This window comes from Scomber japonicus, chromosome 11, assembly GCF_027409825.1.
Source record: "Scomber japonicus isolate fScoJap1 chromosome 11, fScoJap1.pri, whole genome shotgun sequence".
Classification (NCBI taxonomy): domain Eukaryota; kingdom Metazoa; phylum Chordata; class Actinopteri; order Scombriformes; family Scombridae; genus Scomber; species Scomber japonicus.
Genome location: NC_070588.1, coordinates 22,357,492 through 22,371,752, shown reverse-complemented (window position 1 = coordinate 22,371,752; position 14,261 = coordinate 22,357,492). Strand labels below are relative to the sequence as shown.

The window sequence follows — 14,261 nt, the reverse complement described above, 5'->3', positions numbered from 1 at the left end:
TACAGCCATCCCAGTTACCACAATGTACTACAATAAACACTTCTAAAATCTATCTATCTGTGACACTTCAGTATTTACCTGCTAACCAATACAATAACGTACGGCAAGCACATGTCATAATACATGTAGGCTGCATGCTGACAACATTCTGGGCTACCGTAGGAAAAGTGGAGGCGCAACAAGGCGGCCTCACAGATGAAGACCTGCTCCCTATGTAGATATTAATGCTCATTCTAAGGTAATGAAAACACAACAATTCTTAGTTGATTATACACTAATTAAAACATAATTTGAGGGCAGCTGTGGCTCAGGAGGTAGAGTAGGGTGTCCACTAATTGAAAGATCAGCAGTTTGATTCCCAGCTCCTCCTGTCCGTATGTCGATGTGTCCTTGGGCAAGATACTTCAGCCCAAATTGCTCCTAATGGCGGCACCAATGGTGTATGAATGTGTGAGTGAATGAGTGAATGTGACATGTAGTGTAAAAGCGCTTTGAGCTGTCAAAAGACTTGACAAGTACAGTCCATTTACCATGCTTTATTTCTGCCAATAAATCTAACCCTGTGTTTGGCCAAGTATGGTGCATTTGTTCAGCACGGCTTGCTAGTTTACTCAATTTTATTTTAGCAAAGAAAAAAACAATATCCTATTTTACTGAATATGGGGCATCCAGTAAGACAAGGTGCCTTGCACAGCCAAAATGCACTGGGGTTAGCTACATAATATTAAAGGCTTTTTATTACACTCAGGACCCTCTTGTTTGCAATTGCCATAGCCCCTGACCCCAAGGAGCACCTTTGAGAATTATTTTTTTAAAAGAACATTTTACTTTTTGTTTATAAAGCAACTGTGCACTTCTGTTTTTTTCATGGTTGCCCGCTAAAAGTCACTGAATCAATGCATCAGTCGATAAGCCTCTGAGTCGGCTCACATTTTTGTCAGTCGAATCACTGCTTTTTTTTTTAAGGCACGTCATTATACACACAGTAACACTGGGTGACAGCATGACAGGCTGAACTTTTCCAGATTCTTGTCTCTAAATAATCTAAATACATAATTTGTGATGGAAATGAAAAGGGATGATGGAAACAGAGGGCAGAACAACTGTGTTTCCTGCTCTGAGCTCTTATCTGCAGTGTTAAAGGCAGCAAAGTCGGCCAAACTACAGTTTAAACAGGCGCGTACCAGCGTGTCTACCATCTCCTCCTCTAACATCCAGTGTCTTAGCGGTAAATATGAGACTTATGTACACTATTATACCAGTTTGTTGTGGGGCAGCTGCTTGCTGGTGCGCTTCATTGTACTGTAACTGCAATAACTGGGTAACCTGACGCGCCAGATGGTTTGTTACACAGAACCATCTGAGAAGTCGACCTTGGCAACTGTTTGGAAAAGGGCACGCACTTTCAAAAAATACTTGGCAGGTGATTGGATGAACCATCTGTCTATCACCATCACCATCTTACCTTGTGAGGCAACTGGATTCGTGAGATCACAAGATCACACAAGAATCGTCATAGGGAGCTAACACACATATATTGAAGCTGTAGAGGACCGATTCTGTTGTGATCTCATGAATCCAGCTGCCATGCATAGAAAGTAACTGTGTGGAAACATAACAACAAACAAATATTTCTCATATGAGACTGTATTAAAGACCATGTGTAAATGCTGTGCTTGTAGCCTGTATTTTGAATTAGAAAAGATCATTACAGATGGAGCATTTAAATGTTTCCCCTTTTCAAATGACAGTTCACATTTTGAATAAAAAGTGACAGCACTAATGCAGAGTAAGAAGGATTAATCGGCTGACACACAGAGCAGGAGTTGTGGAAACAGAGCAAGAGAGGCTGTAATGCTCACAGGATGGGGGTTTCAAGCGTCTGGTAAGGTGACCCCAACTCTCACAACAGTAAAAAGGATGAGCCCTGCATAATGGCCCGGGTTCAGTGCATCCTTTACATAAAGAATACAGGCTGGCCTTAGCCTTGACACAAAGCAACCATCACAAAAGCATCCAATACTGCCTGCTGCTCATACCTTTGGCAGCTTGACGGCTGGCTCGCGGTACTCCTCCTCCTCCTCACTGTCTGAGTCGCCGCTCTGCACCGAGCTCCTGGAGGCAAGCGCTAAGGAGGCTTCTCTCTGCTGCCAGTCCAGCACACAGTGCCGCACGTTGCAGTAGACATTGAATGCAGATGGGTTGCTGTGCAGCTTGATGTCCGGCACGCAGAGGGCTCCATCTAGACTATCGGCCTGTGGAAAAAATAGAGAGCGGTGGTGATCAGCAAAACCTTCCCTTGGAAACCCGTATTATAGCTTTTAGTGTATCCATATGCACTGTCATTTCTTTATAAGCACAACTGATTGTAAAGAGTCACAGTTGGGTTTACACTGGTAGTTCAGTTAGCTCAGTCCACCCAAAAATGTTCTTTTCTTTAAGTCTTAAAATCTTTTTATTACGAGACACAAGACACAATTTAAAAGATATGAAACAAAGAGGAATGTCTTGAGGAAAAATGTATTTACTGTATGTTTAAGGAGCAGGAAGCACATTTTAATTAGATCTCTAAGGAGCAGGTTATTTTTGGAAGCCGCATTAGCTCCAGCTTTTAGTCCTGAATCCTGATAATGGTCACTTGGTCTAATCCAACGATGAAACTGAAAAATTGTCTGTTTCAGATTATCGCTGTCTTATCTATAACAAGGGTTATAGATAGCAACTCTTGTTATCTATGACAGGAGTTGCAAATATGATGTTACAGGGTCTGGTTAATGATTCATTAATATGTGTCTCTCAACATCCAGTGTGAAGGTTGTAGTTTGCTGTTAGTGTACTCTCATCAATATAAATGGTGTTCAGACAGAAGAATGACAGTAAAATCATTACAGAGAGCTTAAGCAATTACGTCCAAACAATCATTTTGATTAGAGAGACAGAGAAACTTGATAAACTTAATCCAGCTCCCCTCTCACCCTCAAAGGAGGGCCTTTTTAACTACAGTCCTGAGGCATCCTCTAGAGAAGCTTATTGATCAATTGTGCCTCTGTTGCAGTGTTGCCCTCTCGGCATAACAGTCACAGGAGGTGATGTCATCTATTTGGGGAAGAGGTCATTCATTCTCAGCTCAAACCAATGGGGAGGATATTACTTCCCTCTCATCTAGCATCATGTGTATTGCTCTCTTTCCTTGCTGCTAGAGAAGCATTTGATTTGTGAGAGACTGCAAAGCATTCACACAGGAGCATATTGCCTGGAAAGAGCACTTAAAACCATTTACAATGCAGAGAGATGCTGTAATAACCCAAACCAATGCAGAGAGAGAGAGAGAGAGAGAGAGAGAGAGAGAGAGAGAGAGAGAGAGAGAGAGAGAGAGAGAGAGAGAGAGAGAGAGAGAGAGAGAGAGAGAGAGAGAGAGAGAGAGAGAGAGATGGGATTCTTGGGAGATGACAGCAAAACTACAGGGTGAAGATACTGTACAGCCTAAATACTGCATGTCGAAGCTGACCGCAAGAGATTCTGTAGACAGCTCAGCATTTTTGTCATATATTCAAAAAGGGATCATACTAAGATTTTAAGTTCAATAATATTTGTATAATATCTATACACTACACATGCAACTTTTTGGTTGTATCAGGAAGGCACAGTGGTGATCTCGTCACAGTAAGACTGTTCTGGATTCAAACCCACCAGCTGGCTGGGACTCCTCTGTGTGGTTTTCACGTTCTCCCCCTGAAGTGATTCTTTAGTATCTGAATTTGCTCCATTTAGTATAATAACATTTGAAAAAGCCCATAAGAGCGCTGCTATTACTTTATTTGCTAATTTATGGTGGATGCACTGGCACTGCTGGTTGGGAATGTGTTTTCAGAGATGACTACATCACTACATCTATAATAGGTTACATCTTGCAAACAGATCACGGAGCAGCTGAAATGTGGTCCTTCAAGTGAAAAACTGTATGTGACAGGTTTCACTAGAGCTGACAGTTCTCAATTTAAAAACTGAACAATTCATTAGAAACTGGACGCAAATGTGACGTCTTCAAGCCATGTCATGATGTACACAAGCAAAGGCAGAACCATATTGTCCTCAAACTGCTGATGGTTTTTGGTGTCGTTTTTTTCTCACTTTGTGAAAGCAACAACATGTCGGTCATCTGATTGTCTTTTGTGTTTCTGTCTGCATTTCACTGATAATTTAATGATGAACTAAAAGCTTTGGATAAGGCTGATATAAAGCCCCTGATGGCACTCAGACAGCTATACATTTCAGCTAGCTGAGTTTGTAGAAAACTGAGAGGGGAGGGGGGGTATCTTTCAACGCAGAGGCTCAAGAGGAGGGATTATTAGTTTGTACTAGTGTTAAATACATAAATCTGCATCTGCATCAACAGGAGAATATTAAAATGATTAAAATGCATCCAATAATCAGTCATGATGTTAAAGAGAGACCACCACTTTCTACCTAACCCTCATGCAGTGGTGAATAACTTTAATACCACAATCGAGAATTGTAATTATTTATCAGTGAGATGCTATTTATGATCATATTTATTTTGCTCTCCAACTTTCACTGATGCACTACACTATTTTTTTCTGTCATACATCATCCAGATATTGATTCTTGTACACATCATTCAATTCATTCTGCAGTTGTATACGCCGCTATTCTGCATTATAAATGAACAGATATATTCAGTGTGAATGCAGGAAGTCATTTGACATTTATACGGTGCATTAAAATATTTTGGATAGGGAAGTCAGGGTGATGTGTGGGCATATGAGTGATACCCTTCAACACTAGTGTCTCTGTTGCCAATCCCTCCACATACTAGTTGTCAATTCGGACATTTCTGTTTCTGAAAACCACGACCACAAACTAAAAAGTACCATTAAACATCTCCTTTAAGATGCTTAACCTTCCAAATACAAATATTGTAGGAATAAGTATCTGGGAAAAAATGTAGTTAATGTTTTAAGGTGAAAAATCTGAAACACTGAAGGTACATGTGATATGCATGATATATCGCTAATGCAGAACAGCTGCATACTAATGTATTTTAAAAGGAGATACTATCTTACCATTTTTGTATGTTTAACAACATCCCTAGCATGCTAAATGTAGCTCTCATAGACAGTTATGCAAGCATTTCATTTCTCTCATTTCAATGGAATTAAAATGACTTATTTAATCCTTAGTGGGGAAATTAAAAAGTATACATTGCATGGACATGGCCACACAAACACATACCTCAGTAAAAACAAAGGACAAAACAATATATATGGTTAAAATGCATAAAAGTGTAATATGCATAGAAACAGCTGAAGTGGTAACTGCTTGGCACATCATTCAGAAGTGAAAGGACGGTGGTTTCTGAGAATTCATCGACAAGCCCACAGTCAGTTTCATGGTAGGCTGACGGCAGCATGAATGTCTAATTTAATTAAGTGCAGAGCTGTACATGGTATCAGCCAATCCACTCAGTGAAGTAGCTAGTACTGTGATTGGAAAGAAAAAAAGGTACAGGTGCACCTTTGCAGTCATTATGACATTACTCGATTGAATGCATCTTTTTTACATTATAAAATCATAATTACATTGTTATTGTAATTATAGTTTTGAAAATGATAAATCAAGATATTACATCATCCAGTTTAGTAGGATGATAAGTGTTTATGCACAGTCTTTTGTTCTGACTCCACATCCACACGTACATAAGCACAGAAACAGACAAAGGGGAGAAGAGGCCCTTTCAAACCACACTCTGATTCTGACTATGTCAGCGTGAGAGGCGTGACAGAGCAAGAGTAAGCACAACCCATACAAATACAGCATGACTGCCTGTGTTACTACCCACGTTTTTATGCCTGCCTGCCTGCCAGCCTTGCTTACAACTCCATTCTCTGTCTCCATAGAATATCTTTGGCTGTTCCAGGACATCAACTCACTGAACAAGTCACCCTGAAGAGAGTTTAACTGAGTAGTCCACTCTACTTTGAATTCCCTGTCTGGAGTAGTTTTGAAATGGAAGATGACAAAGTAGTAGAGCCTCTATTCTTCTTCGCTACTATCACATTAATCTCTTTTGCCTCTGCTTGTAAGCTGCTCTGGGAAAAAAAAGTGTACTTAAGTTAAATCCAAATCCACACAGACCTCAGACCAATCATAGAGCACGCTATACGCACGCTCAGAAAAACATCATGCAAGTTAGTCAATATTATCTGAGGGGATTATATTTGTTGGCATAATTTAGGGATCAACTAGTTAACCTATGTTCATGCCAAGTCTACAGCACAAGCAAAAACAAGAACCTATCCTCTGATACTGACTAGGTTCCCTATTTGGATGAAGGAGATGAAGGCAGGCAACTGTTGCCGTGGAGATGTGGAACACATTAGGTCGCTCGGCAACAGGCCATCATGCACAAGGATGAGCCACTCCCATGTGTTTCATATTCTGCCTATCCACCTCTACAGCTTCATGTATGGATGGGCTTCCAGGCATCTGACCAGCCCCAGCAGTGAAAACAATGTCCCTGCCAGCCACCTTCAAGACTGCAGGAAATCTAAGCTCATTTTTAATCTTAAAAGCAATCTGTTATCTGTTAATTCAGTAGAGTTGAACCAGCTGTAAGCACAGTGGACTTATCAGTAAGCAAATTTACATTTGCTAATTAAGACTGTCTGTTGTGTTTTTATTAATATTAGGTTTAAGTACTGTATGTAAATATTAAATTATGTATATAAAATGCTTAGAGTAGAAGTGAGAACTACAAATATGTCATACTAATATTCTGCTTTCTTACAGTTAACCTTGTATATTATGTTATAGCCACCTACTTTTATGTTAGTTCACGTTATGCAATATATTGAAAGGCAGATAAATTAATACTGTAAATAATATTTGAGCAGTTACAAGTAACAAGAGGGATTTAAATCAAATCTTTCGCATTTGATTGGACCACTAAAAATGGGTGGGGCTTAGAGTTTAGCACAATATGGAGGTACAGAGGACTGTCAGTTCCACACACCCAAACCTGTTGTTAGATCAGGAGGAGAAGGAGGAGGGAGAGATGAATCAATTAGACCTCAGTAGCCACATTGTTTTGGAAATGTAAACAAAGTTTTTGTCCACTGATATCCAAACACACATCTCCTGTTTCTCTCCATACTTCTCTGTTAGCTACTACGATGCACAAACGGTAAAGTGTGGCTAGGTCACACAGAATCATAGTCGCTCTTAGAAACTATTTGGAAAACAGCAGGCACTTCAAAAAATAGTTAGGTGATTGGATGAACTATCTGTCTATCATGATTAACACTTGTCGCTGTCATCACGTCTAAATCACGCCCAAGCTGCCAGTAGCCGTAGCTAGGATACTGATTGGTCTAAGTCATTGGTGGATCATGAATGATGTGATCTTGCCTCGAAAGGTTAGTGGCTAGCTACTCATCCAAAGATACATTTTATATCATAAACTTTTTGTAAATGTCCCTGAGTGTAGGATGAGTCGTAAAACATTTGAACCCATTTTACAGAAAAAAATCAAATATACTGATTAGCAAGAAATAAATGAGCAATTATCAAGAGGAACAAAATTGCGTTTTTCATTTCATGGGGACTTTTAATATTGCTTAAAGCTGTCTACACAATTGAGATTCTCTTACCTTTGTCCTTGATTTGACTTTTGACTTGACCTTCTGTCGTCTTTTCAGTTTCTTCTTACTCAAAGCCTTCTTTCCCCTGAAAGTAGACAGTGATTACTCAATGGTTACACTCAAAGACATAGCATGACATTTAAGACATTCAATTTGATGCGAGAAGGGTGGGAGGTACATAAAGCGTTTTTGTGGCACGCTATTCTTTTTCAAGCCAGTCGTAATGTTGGGGAGAAAAAATAATTCATCTTGTCTCTTGTTTAGAATATCTATTAAAAACATTTGAAATGTTTGTCATGATAAGCTCGCCCTCAATTTTTCACTCTTGCAAAGCAAATGTGTATTTTATGCAGCTGGCACAATGCATGTCCTTTGAAGTACAGTATACCCTATTTAATTGTCAGAGGTGTAGCAGTTGTCTCCAGATCCAGTGTTACACATTACAACAAAGCCTGAAACAAGAAGGAGTTAGCTTTTGCAGAATTCTTTTTTTATTTTTTAATGCTTTTGATCTCTCTCTGAAATCTGTCTCTTGTACTGGCTTGTTATGTTTCACAAATCAAGCTGCCAATGAGGAATGCAATGGACTACAAATAGAGTTACTACTAAAAACAGAGAAGCAAGGCATGAATTAGAAATCGATATTTATCGCTACTGAAAACAGAGGAGCAGTGCATCTTAAATCTGCTATTGATTGGTGGTCCTAAATATATTATAATTCTATAAATGAATGCTCTGCAAGCTTGAATTTTTTTCTTTGTGTTTAACAACAGGTCTGTGCAGTAAGCGTATTGTAAGGAATAGAATTTGAAATTAATATTAAACATTTCCCTTTTCTTGTTCTTAATCATTGTTTTCAGTCACTGTTCTCACTTCTCGTTTGCATTTTTTGTTGTCTCAATTACTGTTTGTCTATTGTTAGTCTCTATGCCTGTATTAGAGTGTTGTATTATCCCTTAAAAAGCCTAACCCAGGACAAAGACTGCAAATTAGCTATGGCTAGAAGTCCCATTGCATTAGCTGCATTGTATTTAAATATAACAATGCTTACATCTATCGTCCCTGTCAAATAAATAAATAAGATTTAGAGTACTCTATTTTTATTCCTTGCATCCAATTTCATATTAATTTATGACAGCTTGTCACCAGACAAACGTACTTTACATTCTTCAACCCTTTGAATATACTATGACTCATTGGGGTTGTTTTTTTGTTTTTTTTTTAACCAAAAACTAACCTAAAAATCAGACTACTCATTTTTAAGCCACATCAAAAAGACAGAAATATCTTTCCACCATTTGCAACAGTAGATTAATATCAACAAATAAGATCTATCAGAAAAGCATGACTTATGCATGAAAGTGATGCCATAACAGTTACTATATGCTTGCCTGTATTATCTGCATCTTATGTACTAAACACAGATTTGTTTCTCCTGCTCATCTCATCTCTATGACTTCTGGAGTTGGTTATGAAAACAGGGGTGCAAGGGGAATAATGTTAGACACAGAAATAGTATGTTGGACAATGCTTTAAGCACACATTGTACATTAGTAGCTGAGAAAAACAATACAGTTTGTGAGGGAGGATGCTGCAATGACCAAACTACTCAGTCTTCAATCTGACTTATTGACTGACGAGAATGACGTAACTGAATTACCCGCTAATGCCAAAAAACAGCAGATGAGTTCATCCACCGCCAAACCAAGCACATCCTCACCCAAACGTTAGTGTAACGTTATGGAGGCAATATGTGGCGTATTTATAGCATTAAAGTCTATGTCTGGTCATTATCAGCCCCATGTTTCTTTGAATTGAAATGGCTGGTTTACATGAGGACCGGCTGGGGAAGGGCTGATGTTCCTCAACGTTAAGTTAGTTAACGTTAGCTGGCTGTCGACAACAGTGACGCCGTTCGGGCCTAAATACACACGGCTAACTACAACAAATGTCATTATATGGCCACATAACGTAAACTATAGTGACAACCCGAGCAATGAGCATTAAGAGATGTTTAACAGGAAATTAAAGAGTTACCCGAGCAGTTACTTAGGTTTGTTTATGATTGTAGCTTGGTAAAAACAAACTGACAAACTGCCATCATGACAGTTAACATTAGCCACTTAGCTTGTTTTGGGTGCATAAGCAGATATCGAAACCTTACAGCCCGAGTGGGTAACATTTTATTGTTGTTGATGGTGTTTTATTTTGTTTTGTTTCAGCGACTGGGTCAATGTTCAGCTAAATTACAACGTTCAAGGTAGCCGGAGTGGATGAACTAACGTAGCGTTAAGCTTTGACTTGCTCGAATAAGCTAGGGAAGTCAAAAGGTGCTACCTAGCAAACTGACCCCTGCAAGGGGTGCACCCAAAATTATGAAGCTCCTGGCTTGTAGTTTGTAGTTAAAACAGTGCCTTGTATGATAAATGTCTGTCGACCTCATGAACCATTATTAACATTTAGCTCGGTTTAGCTGACGTTAACTGTCATAGAGTGCGGCTGAGCCGGGCTTGATGTTAGCTTACGGTCGTTAGCTCCGTTAGCCTTACTAATGACAGACCAGCTCCGATGTCTGTACGTTAATATTTTCACACCATTAAAGACACTCACCTTCCTTGATTTATCCCTTGCTCTTTATCGTTGATAGCAGTGGTATAAATCCGCCTGTATCTTTCCGCCAGAGCTCGCCCTGAGAGTAAAAGCTGGTACCGAGTTCGACAATCCGACTGGGCTCCGGGTGTCGGACAAGAACCCATACCCGAACCATTGGTGGAGAGATCGGCTCCTGCTCCAGAAGTCACCCGGACACCCAGCCCCATCGACGGCGATGAGGAGGGGAGAATCCCTCCACCGGCGGCCGCTGCCGCAGCAGCACACATCATCGTTTTGGAGAACAATGCATATATCACATAAAAGATATAGCAGCTAGATCACATCTAGCCATCAGGTGCAATCCAAATGTCATTAAATCCACCTCGCGTCACATCATTTGTCCATTCGGAGTTGCAGAAATACCACAATTAGCATCCAGGATCCCCAGTTGTTATTATTATAAGCGCAAAATCAACGAATGGTCTTCTGATCCGACCGGAGCGTCAACGCGGTTCCTGTCTCCGGATAATATATCTTCTCAAGCCATAACCATTTTTCTTGTAAAATAGCAGAAACCGCACCACTCATTTCCAAAATCCGTGTTGTCGTGTTACGTTGTTATTCGTCCCTTGAATATTTCTTGACCCCAGAAAGGCAGCACCCTCAGTTGGTCTGCCATCTTAGCTCCATCATCCCTCCCCTCCCTGGCTGAGTCTTGCGTCGCTAGCATGCCGGGATATTTTCATACGGCTAAACCGAGCAATGCTATCATTGATTTATTTTAACAGTTACGTCCCTGTGTACCATTACTCTGATGTATAGTTCATTTTTAACACAGTTGATATTAGTAGAGATGAAAAAAATGAATGGTGGAGAGAACCATTGGCTAATTTGCACAGTACAACCAGCACAGTGGGGGTCTGGACATTTAATTTGCGGATCTAGGGCCCCTCCCAATTTGCATCTACACTTGGCACACTGAGGTAGCCTACTATAAAAGGCTTTAAAATGCTTTGTTACCCGAACTAAACAACAGTGAAGCATGGATTTGAACTTTAAATCACGTTGGTGCTTCATTGTAGACCACAATGTGTTCTGTGCTGCACCATTTACAGTTAATTTACTACTGGCCTATAAATAGCAATTGGGATGGTGTTAAGTGATGGTATTGTGCTTTCCCCCCTGTGATCTCGGTGCAGCAGTGAATTATTTCTCTGGGGTGCTTTAAAATCACTTTGTTTCCCAAACCTTTTCATGTCAAGGACCCCTAAACTGACACAGACCCCCATTTGATAAGATCTTTTCTAATAAGATATTTTATTAAAGAAAGTGTTTGAAACCCATAATCAAAATAGTCATCCATTCTGTCATTGTGTTACTTATGGATGAAATGACAGTGAAAATAAAGTATTCTCCTTTTTGGTCCCCAGACTACACTTTGAGAGCCACTGCTTTAGGAGATGCCCTTTAGCACTGCTGGGGAGATGCCCTTTAGCACTGCTCCCTCTCACAATATCCAGCATGATGTCATTGTGTCAACCATGGATACTTTCAAATTTCTATGAACTACATTTCTCAAGACCCAAAAAGGGAAACCAACATCAACTCCATCCTTAAAAAGGCCCAACAGAGGACGTACACTTTCTGCAGCAACTGAGGAAGTATGGTCTGCCACAGGAGCTGTTGAGCCAGTTTTACACCGCAGTCATTGAATCCATCCTGTGCACATCCATCACAGTCTGGTTCAGAGCTGCCACAAAACAGGGTAGGAAAAGACTGCAATGTACAGAAATGACAGCAGAAAAAAACATTGGTGTTCCCCTGTCCACCCTCCAGAACCTATACTCTTCAAGAACCAGGACATGGTCAGGGAAAATCATTAAAGATTCCTCACACCCGGAACACAACCTTTTTCAGCTCTTCCACTCCAGCAGGCCTTTTATACCAAATCCATCAGATACAAGAGCAGTTTCTTTCCTGTTACCACCACCCTCATACAAAACTGACCAGTATCATCTGCTATGTCATAAATACTTGTATATTACACCCTGCTTCACATCTACAAATACAAATATTCATACATCACAATTTCACTACATGATGCATATCGTTGTTGTTTGCATATCATACACAGTTACACTTTATGTCTATTGCTTGTCTTGTATATAATCTGTATATTGTTTGTATATTGTGTATTGAGATACTCTTCAGTGAAGAAGTCTTAAGGATAAGATGCACCTCTCAATGAGAAGAACTAAGAATATTTATTTAGCTCACACTGTATGTAGACAGATGCCCATTTATTATTGCCTATGAAGCTATTAATGTAGAAATACTATAGCGCCAAAGTAATGCAACCCACACGTCATGATGATGATACAAGTCTGCAGGAGGAGTGGAAATACTGCAGGGGGAAATTAGGAGACATTGTGTGTTGGGTAACATCAGTCAAAATGGCAGTGAAAGCTAAACCACATATTCTGTAGAAATGTAGATAATATACTGACGTGCCCTTTTACATAAGTGAGCATGAATTTAGAAAAGAACAAGTAAAATATTCTACCTGATCTCCCTAATGTCAAAGTTTGTCATTTTTTGAAAGGATGGATGCATGGGCACATTTATTGAGAGAGAGGGAGAGAGAGGAAGAGATTTACACAGGCCCTAGTGGTGTTTTATTGGCTGCAAGGCATTGCAATGGCCCAATGACAAGAAGGGGGTCTGTCTACAGCTTCTTCTCATAGCAACCCAGGAAGCATCAGTGTATCAGCCTGTATCAGTGATGGCAATTGATTCTTAACAGAATAATTTATAAATACTTAACCGAGAGATTTTCTTATTAGGGTTTCAGGATCACATATGATATATAAAAACCAGCTCAGTTGAAGTATATTGTAAAAATTGATTGTAAAAGCATCTTATCTATGCTGGATCACAAACTGCTGACATTAATTGGCCCTCAGTTCTTAATGATCTTCAGTGGGAAAGTTTAGGCACTGAATTGTGTAACTGAAGCTGTAGCCACTTCCAGAGGCTGCACAATTAACCCCTGGTTGTCTCAGCTCTGTCCAGTTAAGTCAACTGGAAGGAGGAGGGGCATTGTAAATAGGCCAAGAAGATGTCATAGGTCAGGCAATAAACATGAGCTGCACTGACAGAAAAGAAATCAAGTTGATCATGAATGCAACCATGAGGTGGAGCTGGTAGAAAGTCTAGATCAATTGTTGGATATCAGATGTTATCAGTGTCATCAGTTGTCCTGACACGTTGCCTCTTAAAGTGTTTCAGCTCAAAGGCATTGGAGTGACTGATTACAGCCAGAATTATTGTGTCAACCTGTAGCCTATTTCTCTGTGGAAATGAAATGCACATCATTTCCAAATCTCTGTCCGTTTTTGTGTTGTGTCCCAGCTTCCACACTCATAGTATCTCTCTCAGTCGCCACCACAGAATAGACCGCAGAGTGACAGGGACATGTATAGCCTTAAGTAATTTGTTATAATTATTTAATCTAATAGAGCAGCACAACTTGCATTGTCATTTCTTTCATTTTGGCACTAGCACCACCCAGTGTTTGTCATTTCCACTTGAATCTATGCATTTACCTACGGCAGGCTATTACAGGACACTCAAGGAATTAATTAGAGACCTCACCAGCTGTCATCAATGTCTCCCCTTAATGACAGTAGGACCAATATCCTATCCTCTGTTTGTTCCTGATTGTCATTATTTTGTTGCTAAAAGTTAATTCGTAGCTATCATAAATTAACTGGGCATGTTGCTGGCACAGGTGGTGCATTTCCTTTTAAATGTTTGGTCAAAAACAGGCTTGGTACCTGATGACAGTACACTGCAGGGTGGACCACATTCCATAAATGCTATAGTGTCTAGGAGGGGTTCACCTCTACGTATTGTGCTGTCACACCCCTGCGTGCTATGCAGCTTCATACCTTTTATCATTTAAAACATGGCACTCCCAATGACACAACTTATCGTCACAATATGACA

At 39.9% G+C, this 14,261-nt stretch overlaps 1 protein-coding gene across 12 annotated transcripts in view; it reads right to left on the bottom strand.

The window, feature by feature from the left end:
- mycbp2 (MYC binding protein 2) overlaps nucleotides 1-10,915 on the bottom strand; it is a 59,163-nt gene extending 48,248 nt beyond the window's left edge. For all 12 annotated transcript variants that reach the window (XM_053328636.1, XM_053328637.1, XM_053328645.1 and 9 more), the window contains exons 1-3: nucleotides 10,272-10,915; nucleotides 7,671-7,746; nucleotides 2,040-2,255 (exon numbers count right to left, since the gene is read on the bottom strand). In XM_053328636.1, the coding sequence (XP_053184611.1) occupies nucleotides 2,040-2,255; nucleotides 7,671-7,746; nucleotides 10,272-10,543 (564 nt within the window). In that variant the 5' untranslated portion in view covers nucleotides 10,544-10,915. The remainder of the gene's footprint in view (nucleotides 1-2,039; nucleotides 2,256-7,670; nucleotides 7,747-10,271) is intronic.
- Between the last annotated feature and the right edge of the window lie 3,346 nt (nucleotides 10,916-14,261).